This window comes from Bactrocera latifrons, unplaced genomic scaffold (assembly GCF_001853355.1).
Source record: "Bactrocera latifrons isolate USDA-ARS-PBARC rearing strain unplaced genomic scaffold, ASM185335v1 scaffold_824, whole genome shotgun sequence".
NCBI lineage: Eukaryota > Metazoa > Arthropoda > Insecta > Diptera > Tephritidae > Bactrocera > Bactrocera latifrons.
In genome coordinates this window covers 58,252-72,134 of record NW_017537517.1, presented here as the reverse complement: position 1 = coordinate 72,134, position 13,883 = coordinate 58,252, and the positions used below count along the sequence as shown (strand labels likewise).

At 34.8% G+C, this 13,883-nt stretch overlaps 1 protein-coding gene across 2 annotated transcripts in view; it reads right to left on the bottom strand.

Moving 5' to 3' along the window:
- Positions 1-1,055: 1,055 nt before the first annotated feature.
- Positions 1,056-13,883, bottom strand: part of LOC108977023 (probable serine/threonine-protein kinase DDB_G0282963) — a 64,602-nt gene continuing 51,774 nt past the window's right edge. For both annotated transcript variants that reach the window (XM_018946515.1, XM_018946516.1), the window contains exons 4-6: positions 11,093-11,206; positions 10,658-11,029; positions 1,056-1,435 (exon numbers count right to left, since the gene is read on the bottom strand). In XM_018946515.1, coding sequence (XP_018802060.1) covers positions 1,374-1,435; positions 10,658-11,029; positions 11,093-11,206 — 548 coding nt within the window. In that variant the 3' untranslated portion in view covers positions 1,056-1,373. The remainder of the gene's footprint in view (positions 1,436-10,657; positions 11,030-11,092; positions 11,207-13,883) is intronic.

Genomic DNA, 13,883 nt, shown 5'->3' with positions numbered 1-13,883 from the left:
GTTGACCGGGAAAGCTTGGAAAAAATTTAAAAAAAATACAGGGGGGAAAATAAATAATCAACGAATTCGACAGGTGTTAAATGTGTACAATCCTAGAAAGATATTTACAAATAAGAAAATTATTTTTAATTAATTAAATTTTGTTCAATTACGTTTAATTTGCATTTATTTTCTCTAAATCTCTTGACTAGATATACTACTCCCAATAATACCAAAGTCATTCCTATTGATAAATTCAAATGCATCATTTTATAAAAAGGCTCCGTTTTGATATTTTTGAAACTGACTGCGATTTATCTTAATGATGACTTGTTTTTTGTTTCTTTTAGTAGTGTGTCTGCAATTTAATTAAATATTTTTTTTTTAATTCATTATTCAAAATTTAATTACAACTCTAATTGTCCGTACATACATACAGTCGAGTTTACTTGCTTCAAAAACATTATCGTTATAAATTATAATAAATATTTACAAGACTTTTAACGACTTTATTGCCACAGCGTTGTTTGTTTATGCCAATGAGTGAGACACTTGTGATTATCAAATACTTTTTATGTAATTGGTCGTTCTTGATCATTTTCAGCTTTTCCCAATCCTTTTGCTACATTATGTAGTCTACTGTCAAGTCCAATAGTATGTGGTTGAGGGTCGGCTTGGTAGGAGTGTAGGTCCATGTCTTCATTCAAATGAATTATTTCAAAAATATTATTTGGCTGATCCTGACTTCTTCGAATAAGACGCTGACCCCAATCTTCTGTGGAATCTTTGATATTTCTTAAAGGTTTCGTACTGGATGAACAACCTACTACGCCTGAGCGGACTAGATTATCTGCCGAAATTATTGCTCTTGGTGATAACAGTTCATGAATAACTTCATCCCCGTCAAAGTTTAGTATATTGTTCAAGCACAAATTAAACTCATTGTAATCTGAAAAGTTACTGCAATCTAATGGATTCACAGGGGAAATTTCGGAGAGCAAGTCGTTTTCAACTTCTGAATCCAATCTGCTATTATAAAACATTATATGTTCACGTCCCATGCGTTCTAAGTCTTCTATTTCTTCAAAAACCTCTGTACTCGAGATTGATTTCGGTAATTTTTTACAGTCCATTTCCTTATTAACACTTAAAGCGCTTAAATATTGATTTGTATCTGCATTTTCAGTAACAAACGAATTTTTTCGGTAACTTTCATCTTTGAAGTCAACATTTTTCTTACTGTCATCAACTAAAGTATACATTGAGAATTCATCCTGCGTCTCGGCCAATAAAAAGCAATTTTTTCTTTCGAGTTCTCCAACTCCAAATTCACCTAGTTCCATATCGCCATCGTCGCCTACATTTAAATTTGTAGCCGAGGCGCAAGACAATGGTCACTTATAATCGCGAGAGTTTCGTCTTCTTCGTCCTTCAGTTAACTGTGCCTCTCCAATAACTGAAAAAGTTAAGTTTTACTTTAGAATTTTAATCACTTTTTAATTTTTAACATTTGTAATTAATTAGAAACATTATTGAGAAACATACATAACTATATATAACTATAAAACGATATTGTTTTCACAAAAACTGCTAAAAACCAAACTTTATTTTAGTTGTGATGTTATGAATCAGAGGTCAACTCGTTGGCAGAACGTAAACTGCTATCCATTGATTCTACACATCRGCACAAAGTCGTGCTAAGGCGGATATCTCCTCAGTTCATTCAAACATAAAAAGAGCTAAGTTCGGGTGCAACCAAATACTTTAAGGTGTAAAACGTCAACCAGAGGATCGAAATTCAATAATTGTATATATCCGTATATTAAATATAACACATACACTGATAGAAACATAAGGTTTGTTAGAAGAACGAAAATTAATAGAGTAAACTTAGCCGGATGATTGCAACTACTGATATTACAAGGTGGTTTTCAAGGTAAACTGGACTTTTTGAATCTACCGCCCCCTGGTGGTGCCATCTATATATCAATTGRTGCGTTAGAATCTGCTATCTTTATCCATTGTCCAGTAAGAATTTCATGAGATTTCATCGATTGGAAGTAAAGTTATTGCGTTTTAAGTGATTGCCTATCCCGTAGCAGAGTGAGTGGTTTCAACGTTTTCAAAGTGGTCGTGTTGACATAAATGAAGTTGAACATGTGGGCCAATCAAAATCCGTGATCACCGGAAGCTCCATCGAAACTGTGCGTGAATTCATCAAAAATTATCCGAAATCATCATTGAAGTTCATGAAATGGAATTTAACATCCCCAAAACATGCATTTCTCGCATTTTGGCTTGCGAAAGGTGTGTGCACGGTTTGTTCCGTACAAATTGACGGACATCATTGTGAGCGATTATTTGGCCAAACATCACATTTTAACCATTAATCACTTCCCGTATTCACCTGATATGGCACCGCGCTACTTCTTCCTTTTCAGAAAAATGCATTTACCCATGAAAGAAAAGCATTATGCAGAGGCCAGTCAAAAGGCTTGCACCGGCAAACTGGCAGCCATACCGGCCAACAAGCTAAAACACTCGTTCGACACGTTTTTGGACCATGCAAAAAACGGTATTGAAGCAGAAGGAGACTATTTTGAAAAAAATAAATTGATTTTGTCGAAAACCCCTGCTTACTTTGGAATGCACCTTGTACATATATTCTAAACAACTCATACACTGATCGCCAAATTCGGCATAAGATTTGTTAGAAAACCCAGTCACTATAGAGTTGGGATAGTATCGACCCGATTTTATCTATTAGCTATTCATACCACATACTGAAAAAATATTTCCAGGGTTTCATTAATGTACCTCACATACAATAATCAATCATGTAGAGCAAAATCAGCCGGATGTACGAAATCCTGGTAATAGTTATATGTGGGCTAGGTCATGGCCCCAATTGAATCAACAATATTTTAGACACAAAGATACATTGTTATGAGTAAAATTTGCTATGTAGTATTCATTATTGATTTAAATATTGGCCGATATATGCGGCATAAAGTCACCTGGAAGTTCGAAAATCTTTATATTAGGTAATTATTAGGTCAAAATTTTCACACCGGTTCCCATATAGCCATCTAGAAGGTAGAATTTAATGTTTCTGGCTTAATTATTGTATTTTTAGTAGATTTGAAGTGTACTGTTATAGGGGTTGTAGCTTTAGTATTTAGSAGCGCCCACGCCCACTTTTTCAAAAYTTTCTGATCACAAGTGCACCTTGCTATTGCAATTCCCGTGCCAAATTAGAGTTATATATCTTCATTTAGTGCTTAGTTACGGCATTTTATCGGTTTTCAGTTATTGGCGATTTGTGAACGTAACAGTGGTCCGATTACTCCAATCTACGAACTCGTAATTTTTTTATACTAAGGAACCCGCATACCAAGTTTCATCAAAATATCTCAATTTACAGCTTGCACGGACGTACGGACTGGTTATTTATTGCGTACAGGGTGGCTGATGAAAGCCGCTACCAAAAAAAAATTAAATAACTTTTTTTCTATTTAGTGAATCTGGTAAAAWTTTTTTTTTTTATTTTGCAGATTTACTATTACATTTAACAAAAATTGATAACTGGGACACTGAAACAAGAAGTTGGATTGTCCGCCGCTATCACGCACTGGAGTCCGTAGTTTCATTTCAAAGAGGTATAGGCGCACGTTTGGCAGCAATCCTCCGAGCAGATGGACCATAATCAGACTTGTAAACAATTTTGCCGAGCATGGGGAGTCAACAGAAGACCTTACCATCGAAACCCTTCAGTTCGAACGAAGGAAACAATCGCTGCTGTAGCTGCTGCCATACAAAACAATCCACGTGTTTCGACAAAAGCAGACAGTCATTACAGTCAATTATGCACAAAGATTTGGACTTATTCCCATATAAAATTCAAATGGCCAACAAACTGAACGCTGCAGACTTGCCGATTCGCTTGGAATTTYKCCAGAAGATGCTTCAAATGGTGGAAGAGGATGGAAACATATTGAACTGTCTTTTCATGTCTGACGAKGCCCATTTCGATTTAAACGGTAACATAAACAAACAAAATTGTCGAATATGGAGTGCTTAAAACCCACAGATACTTCATGAGACGGAATTAAATTCCATTATTTTTAAAACTAATTAAGCTATATTTAATAAAATTGAATGAGCTTTAACATGAATAAAAGAAAAATGAATTCCATACACTGAAAAAAAAAATTGTGTTTCTTAATGTAGCAAAATTCATCAGCCACCCTGTATACTATATATAATCCTATATCTATCTTGATTAGTTTTAGGTAATAAGTACAACCGTTGGGTGAACAAAACTATACTCCTCTGTAGCAACAGGCTGCAAGAGTGTAATAATATATCGTTCCGTAATATTATACAGTCATGGACAGAGAAATAGCACACTTTGAGAATGTAATAAAAAGATGTGTATTTTCGATATAAAAAGAAAACAAATTTCCTTTTTCTTTAGCATCACATAAGGTAAGAAATAAGTAAGCTATTTACAAAAAATTAAACAATTTTATTCAACAGGTCTTTAAAAAAAATGATTAAGTTTCCCATTGCGTGTTTAGGTCTGTACACAGAAATAGCACAGTAGACCGGTTCTGTGGAAAATCAATAAACTTATTAGATCTAATAAGTATTATAGCGTTTAAGCACTTACAACGTTAATATTTTGTTTTGTGCCCACAATTTTTTAAATTTGCTTGGCATTGTCTGGGCGTGCACTCTACTAATATCTGACACCTTGTTTGTGGAATTGCMTACCATGCCTCCTTGCATACAGTACAAAGTTCTTCCGAATTTTTGAAAATTTTTCTTGGCAATCTGTACCTTAAAGTCGTTCCATAAATTTTCCATCGAGTTCGCATCGGAACTTTAGGCTAGCCACCTCGGGACATTAATACTTTCTTCAGTGAGCCAGTTGTTCATACTTTAAACTGCGTGCCTTGGATTATTGTCATGTATAAAAATCCACTGGCATCGATTTCAACTCGAATGGTGCTATGGTATGCAAAATGGACCATTCTACCAGCTATCCTTACTAATGGTCCAACACCGTACCAACACCGTCCCCAGACGATTACGCTACCTCCGCCGTGCTTAACAGTTTTTGTAGTGTATCTGGAGTTATACGCCTGACACCTGGGACGATGGAGAAATGATTTTCCATCCTATCCGATACAGTTCACCTTAATTTCATCATTCCACAGAACCCTTTTCAAAACTTTGACGTCCTTTTCTAAATGTTCTTCAGCAAAGTCCAGCCGTGCTCTTATGTTTTTTTTTGCCAGGTGTGGTTTTTTTCGACTCATGCGTCCAAACAACTGATCATTATATAGACGTCTTCGCACAAATCTACTGGATGCGTTAAGCCCAAATTCCTTGTTTATTTCCGCCATAATCCTTTGGGATGATTCAAAAGGATCACCCTTGCTTTTTCTAATGATGGCTGTATCGACAAATTCCGTTGTTTTACGCCCAGGAGTTTTGTGGATTTTTTTATTTTTGAACAAATTTGGATCCCTTTTAACAAAGTTGATGGCGTTGTATACCATTTTCCTCGAACAACTCATAATTTCGGCAATCGGAGTTGGACTTTTGGCTTTTTGTAAAGACCAGCTATTATTATCCTTTTTTCCAGAGTAAAATGCATATTTCGGTCCATTTTGAAGATATATTAATTTTTGTTATAGTTCGAGTTAAAAGTAGTAGAAGTTCACGCCAGTGAGGAAAGTTCTCTAATCGCCATTCACTTGGGAGTGAATAGAAACTTTTACATATGACTCCAGTACCTCACGACTTCCGGCCTTTGACCAAGTATCCTCAGGGTAGCCTAAGGACATCCGTTTGAAGGCGAGCTAACGTGAGAAAAGCGAAACATCCCCTCCGCAGGGTTGTGCGCTGGGTTTGGGACCCGCCACGTAAAAATCATACCAATGAAAAGGGACAAACCAGCCCCGGATGAGTGACCCCCCTTTTGATGACGACCTTGGCAAACGAAATAAGGACTACGAATTGAGGGCATGTATCTGGAATGTCCGTTCCCTTAATTGGGAAGGTACCACTGCCCAGCTGATTGATGTCTTCGTGAATATAAAGGCTGACATCACCGCCGTCCAAGAAATGCACTAGTAGGTCCTTGTGGCATTTACTACAGTGGCCAYATAAAGGAGCGAAAGTTTGGTGCGGGATTCGTGGTGGAAGAAAGACTCCGTGGCCGAGCACTATCATTCACTCCGGTGAATGAATGTCTAGCCACACTCCGCACCAAAGCGAAGTTCTTCAACATATCGCTGATTTGCGCCCACGCCCCGACGAAAGAGAAGGACGATGTGACCAAAGATGTCTTCTATGAGCGCTTGGAGCGCAGTTATGAGAGCTGCCCAGGCAACGATGTCAAAATCGTGCTTGGTGACTTTAACGCTAGGGTGGGCAAAGAAGGTATCGGTAAATTCAGCTTCCACGAGGAAACATCCCCAAATGGGTTGAGGCTGATCGACTTCGCTRGGGCCCGAAATATGGTTATCTGTAGTACTAGATTCCAGCATAAGAAGATACATCAAGCTACCTGGCTGTCTCCGGATCGAAAAACCACCAACCAGATCGATCATGTTGTGATAGACGGAAGACACGTCTCCAGTGTTTTAGATGTGCGTGCGCTCCGAGATCCTAACACCGACTCGAACCACTATCTTGTTGCAGCCAAGATTCGCACCCGCCTCTGTGCAGCAAAAAGTGTACGCCATCAAACACAAGGAAGGTTCGACGTCGAGAAGCTGCAATCACAACAGACAGCCGAACGATTTTCTGCTCGGCTTGCACTCCTGCTCTCTGAGCGCACTCGTCAACAACTCTTTATAAGGCAACTGTAGGCCGGCATTTCGAACTCCTTACGTACAGCTGCAAGCGAAAGTGTGCTATTTCATTGTCCAACCAAACTTTGTTGCTCTCCGAGTAAAACGAGTAACAACAAAAAAGTAAGCATGATAACGGMAYACGCTTACCGTTATAAGTTGTGGAAGTCATGCCATACATAAACGTGGAAAATTGTTAAGATTCACTTACTTGATTTGAATACCTTATTTTGCAAGTGTGCTATTTCTCTGTCCATGACTGTATATAAAAAATATTCGAGGACATGAGTAAAATTTTTATAATTTAAGTTGTATCAAAAAGTTATGCAAACAAAAATGGTACATCATAAAATCACTTAAAAAAAAAATTTATTCTAAAAGATGATGTTATATGATATTTTCCTTGGTGAATTATAAAAATTCGAATGTCAATGTGTTTATTTACATTTCTGCCATCGTAATTTCCTGAAATTTCTTTTAGTTTTCGGTGCAATACACATGTTTTTAATTTTTTCAACTCTTGATACTCACTAGTTCTCTGAGTTACATACTTTGTCGAATACAATACGATACCAACTCGTTAGAGAAATCTTTTTTATGCTGCTTGTGAATGATATGTTACACGTGTACATTTCACCAATTTAGCTAAAATCTTAGCTTTCTAATCTATTGGCAGCTTCATTTTTAGTATAAAACTTCCTACAGTACCGACAGAAAGAATGATTGTCTTGAACACTAATAGTGATGAACAATTTTATCCAAAGTTGCAATGCTAAGTATTAATATTCTACATTTATTAAAACTACAAAAATGTAAAGATTTTCTAGATATTATATAATATACATTTTATGGTTAAAACAAACAATTTTTATGTATAATTAATAATAATATTAATTATTCAAAATTCTTATATAATTATGTTGTACGACCCTGTAATTATTACTTTCTCAAATCCTTTTTTTATTAACACAACAACTGTGCAAGATGTACAAATTTTTGAAGTAAATTAATTTTCCATATCTTAAACAAAAGACTTAACTGTGTCAAAACTACAAAATTTGAAATTTATATTAACTTTATTCTCAAATTTCCTTAGGTTTCCTTACTTTTTACCTACCAGAGTTTATAGTCCAAAAAACCGTGAGGAAATATTTATAATTATATTTTGTTCGGCAATGCGATGACACAATGATTTTTTGTTGTTGACAACATGGTTGTCAAAACAACATGCACGAATCTGACATCTTTTTTAAATATAATATTTTTTAATGTTATTCTTCATTTAATTTTATTAAAAGATAACGTTAGTACAGTTAGTAAGTACTGTACACTGTTCATAGGAAAGTAAGGTTATGTTTATGTGGATAAGTTTTCTTCTTTAATTTATGTATACATATTTAATTTGAGCTCAAAAAAGGTGGGGGCAACTGCAATTTCTAGCAAATTAGATTATAACATATTAAAAAATTATCAACTCGATGAAGTCGATGATGATTCACCTTTACTAAGTGAGTACATATGAATTATAAGTAATGAGGTGTGTAAATAATTATAGCTGATTTCAGTGCTTCGTCAAGGGCAGGGTGACAGTCTTTACAGAACGTCAGTGCAAATTGTCAGCTATTAGTAAAAAAAAAATAATTTATTTTTTTTAAATGTCTTGAGGGTTTTGTGTTTTTATACACTTTGATTTTTAGTTGATAATTACCAACCACAAATTCAAAGAAAAGTTAATATAATGCTGAAATATCAACCTAATAACACTAATCAACAAATCTGAAGGCAAAATTTGCTAAAAGGTTTGTGTGGGTATTTAAGAGGATTACGCATTTGATTTCAAAAATTTTCTGACAATTATATTTGTCAGAATCAAAATATCAAACAAAAAATACAATGATTTAAAGTGTGACCAAAAAAGATTCCAAAAAATGCCATTGTGAATAACATAGCCTTAACGATCATATTGCGACAACCCGCACAAATAGCGATAGCTACAAATAGCAGCTTTTCTCAAAATACACTATAAAACGGATATAATATTATGTAATCCTAATTCGGTTTTTATACCGTTTGAAAAATATTTTTTATGTTTTTGCAACATGCTGCTAGAGTACAACAGTTTTGTTTACCTAACTAGCGAGATAGAAACAGGGTTATGTACGTATAAATGATCAGGACGACGAGACGAGTTTAAATTCGGGTGACTGTCTGATGTCCGTCCGTGCGAGCAAGTTATAACTTGAGAAAAAATAGGATAACTTGATGAATCTTGGTTCACATGCCCACGAAACGCAATTAGAGGAAAATTATAAAGTGTCATAAATAAGCACTAAAATACGATATAGAACTGTAATTTGGTACAAAGGATTACAGTAGCAAAAAGCACATGTGGGCTGAAAATCTTGAAAAAGTAGACGGGCCTCTACCTATAGATTTAATGTGCATATCTCCTAGACTACTAAAGCTACAATAGCCAAATAACGGAATAAAACTTCCTTTAGAGTATGCCACCTTATGACCAAAATTTGTCCAAGTCCCTCCCCCTAATATAACGGTTTAAGTTCAATTTGTCGAAATTTTATTGAAACAGAATGATTTTTTTTTTTTTTTTGAAATAATGTGATTTATGTGTACTAAATTTAACCTCGTAGGCCGAATTAATATCACAAATATCTCATTTGAAGATATTTTTAATATTATATTGTCAAAAAAGTCTTGCGGTATTTTTACTGAATTTTCAATTGTTCATAAWTTTTTTTTGATGACTCATGCCCAACTCTTAACCGATGCTATGGCTGCTACTATACCGGTCTCTTCCGACCAATTCGGCGATTTTATCGCAATTTTCGACGACAAGCCTTCCGGAGCGTGGCGCATCTTCGACCACCTCTACACCAGAACGAAATCTTTGAAACCAACGTTGTGCGGTGAAAAGGGAAACTGTATTGGGTCCATAAACTGCAGAAATTTTATTGGCGGCTTGAGATGCATTTTTGCCTTTACCGTAGTAGTACTGTAAAATATGCGTGAAATGAGCTTTCCAAAAAGGTATAGCATGACCCGATACGACGAATAAAACTAGAATTACGCGCTCTCAGCGCCAACACGAACTAAAATATAGCAATAAAACTAAGTCTAATGGCTTTAAATAAGTCACGAATATTCCAAATTTGGTTATAATGTACTCACAATTTCTTCGAATAATGAATTATGATTTTTTTCGCAAAATTTATTAATATAAAGGTTTACTAGCGCTTGAACTTTGACTCTTGCGAGTTGCAAGAGTATAAAATTTTCGTTTACACCCAAAATTAGCCCTTCCTTGCTTCTTTTTTTTAGTTTTTTACATGATTTTATACCATTTAGCACAATTAAAAAATTTTTGGAATTACATTTTGTCAGATTTAAATTTTGCGAAATATTTTCATATCACAAATTCCCGTTTAGGGGAACGATCAATATCTTTTTTACACCTTTTTTGGAACTAGGATTAGAATTAGGTGTATATAACATCTTAAATATACTTTATTTCGAATTTAAATGAAATCCGACAATCAATATTCACTATACTATATAACAAAACTATAAAAAACAACCATTCCTAATTAGATTTTTGGCGATTACGGTAGTTTTGAAGGAAAGGTAAATATGTCGAATATGTGTGTTCAAATACTAATAGGAATTTATGTTTTCATTATTAGTTCACAGTTGTGAACATTCGGATCTAAAATAGCTTAAAATTAGTTTTATAAACATTGTGAGTTACTTTTCTTGCAATCTAAAACTTCTTAATAAAAAATGTGAAACTATACCTGCACTTCTCGTTTTCCTCCGAGCTTCAACGAAACCCATATTTTCACCTCCATGCATACCGACTGTTTTCGACAATATAGCTTTTGCTTGATCTGTGTTTTGAACAGACATCGTCGTTGATGTCACAACGGAAGTATTTGAGCGCCCATAAACATTTTTATGTATACCTGCGTTTGTGCGAACACTACGTCGTGTTCCAATTTTCTCTTCACTAATGTTGTTATTGTTATTTATTCCACCCACACCAGCAAATGAAGGATTGGAATTTGTATTACCACGTGTAAAATGCAAATTAGTCGTGGCCGAAATTCCCACGGAAACATTGTGGTCATTCGTATTTGAATCTCCTGAAGCTGCGGTATTAGTCGTACCTATAACCAAATAACAAATGATTATCGTTACTATGATATTATTATAATTTCAACCATATTTACCATTGCTATTTTTTACTGATCCAATCGATAACGAAGATGTCGCACATTTTATATGACTAGTAGGAGAAGTCTCTCTTTGTACATTTCCAATTGTGTTGACAGCAAATGAGGTTTCTAAACGAAATTTCATACTGATATAATCACAACAAAATTATAAAACAGGGAAAATATTAGTTATTACATCATTGTAGAGTAGATTGTCACATTAAACCAGAGCTGTTAAATTTGATTTCGATAAGTAATACAGGCAATTACTTAAAGCCGGGAAGAATAATGAGTAATTTTATTTTTATTAATATTCAAATAGCCTATGGATTATGTGTTCAATACGCAGACTATATCCAGAATTACATTCTTGACATTGAATTGTTAATTAAAACACCTCAAAAACACTTCACTTGTTTGGAAACCATTTGTCATACATTATTCCATGGGAAACTCTCATAAATGTTGGGTAACAAATATCCATTCATAGGTCTTAGAAACACTTCGTTTCAATATTTTTCTTCACGTCCGAAATATTTATTTATATTAAAATCTACTTAATTTATCGGTATGTGGGCATGCCAGAAAAATGTCAATCAGAGAAACGGAAATGACTACTCTAGTCTTGCCATAGTGTCTACTCATATAATATATAATAAACTACTGAACTGATTTGCTTTCATTTACTAACAGTGGAGTGGCGAGCTAAGGAATATCGCATGGCTGTATTGTTTTAAAAATTTGTGGTAAATTATATTTTGATTAACCACAATATTTATCGTTTACCAAAACTTCTACAGTTCATTACATTAAGAGAAGTGTCCTTACGTGTTTGGAATCAACTAAAACTGTTCCTGGAGCGCATGCGCAGAAATCTCCATAGAAAACAGCAAATTATTTCTACCGTCGGTCAATTGGTTATTTTCTTGGTCTGAACAGATGAAAGCGGCTTCCTTAGAGACACGCGGTCGATAGCCATGAAATTATCCTTTTTAAAAAATTTTCAATGTTTCTATTGAAGAAGTTTTTATAAGCAAACCAAAGAAATTTACCCAGAAACWTAAAAATATACAATAAAAAGTTATTGTTGTAATGGGGGAACCCCATTAATGCCAACACACAGCCTCACTTGCAAGGATAGGTTAAAAAGGGTTGAGTAACAGCAGGATGTTTCAGAAAGCGTGTTAAATCAGTTAAGCAATGCTCCCTTCGGTGAAGAACGTCAAGGCAAAAACTATCCAGCATAAAAAAAAAAATTTCGGGTTTCGTATGAGTGATTCGTTTGAGAGCTTGTGTAAAATATTGTACATATTTCATGACTTTAACACCAAATTCATGTATTCAAACCAACAGATATTTTATTAATAGCTAGCTAATTTAAAACTTACTTGTAATCGTGTGAATTGAAATGGCATATCAGTTGGAATCATAGGGCTAGGCGGTATTAAAAACTTTCCCCTAAAGTTAAGATCGTAGCTTAAATCAAATTTGGCAACACCTTTTTCACTAACAGCAGCAACACGTTGCAATAGTATAATAATTTTTAGAGCACCAAAAGAAGTAATTTGAAATGTCGAATTGTATTGTTGAACATGACTCAAAAAAATCTTCGACGTCTGAGATGTCCCAAAAATTAATGAATACTGCTCATACCAAATGAACACGTCTCTGCATTGTCCTCCTAACTTGTCTAAATACGAATCAGAGGACAATGCAAAAAAGCATTAAACAGCGCCAAACATTACGACGGAGAACCAAATACGAAATAAAACGAAATATTAGAGCGGACGGACATACAGGCGCCAGAACACTCAGCAGCAACAGAATCAACAGTTACAACAACAACATCAGTGGCACCACCAGCATATCAACGCGCAAAAATTAACCATATCAGGTTACATTTAAATTTATTATAAATGTAGTTATACACACCCATACATAATCACCCAATTGTATCTATTAACCCATACACATACATATATAATAATTATATTTACTCAAATACACAAATTTAAATTGTCAACGAAATCTAATTTTTTATTTTATTTGGCAGCCCGGCAAACACAACGTCGAGAACCCCGACAAATACAATGGTGCAGGTGGAGTTTTTAATACTGGCAATTTCAATTTGCCATTAGCACAACACATCCCGTGCGTTTCGATGTGCAAGTTAATGCAACCCAAACCCACTAAAATAAACCCCTATCCCATTCATCTCTAGTAGACACATATATGATGTAAGTCGACACCACATTCATCCATAGGATCAAGCCAACCGCCTATCATAACAAATAGAATTAACATAAACAAAGAATATTAAAATCAACAATAGCCAATTTGCAAAGTCATCATAAAATCTATTGGAATACAATTACAAGAAGAACTTGATCACGCAACAAGAAATGCCACAGCCATCCTTTTTGCATRATCAGCATTATAATACTATAAGAACTACAATTAAGAGATAAATAAATAAGTTATAAGTTATAAGGGAGCATTGTCAGTTATAAGTGAGCCAATGTTAAGCTAGCATTTAGAGTACGGTATTTWAAAAAAAAAAAAAACAATTAATGATAATAAAAAATTAATTGGCGCCCGAGCAGGGACCCGCACAAAAATATCCTTCATCAAGTGTGGTTCGACTCCACTAAAAGGACGCGGATGTCCATGTAGAAGTGTAGGTCCATAAACAAAAAATAATATAAACCTCCAAGTTTCCATAAGGTTACCCGAATCAACAAAGGTAACGGAAACAAACTTATAAATCGAATATCCCATAAAGAGGGAGAAAAAAGTGTAAAAAAAA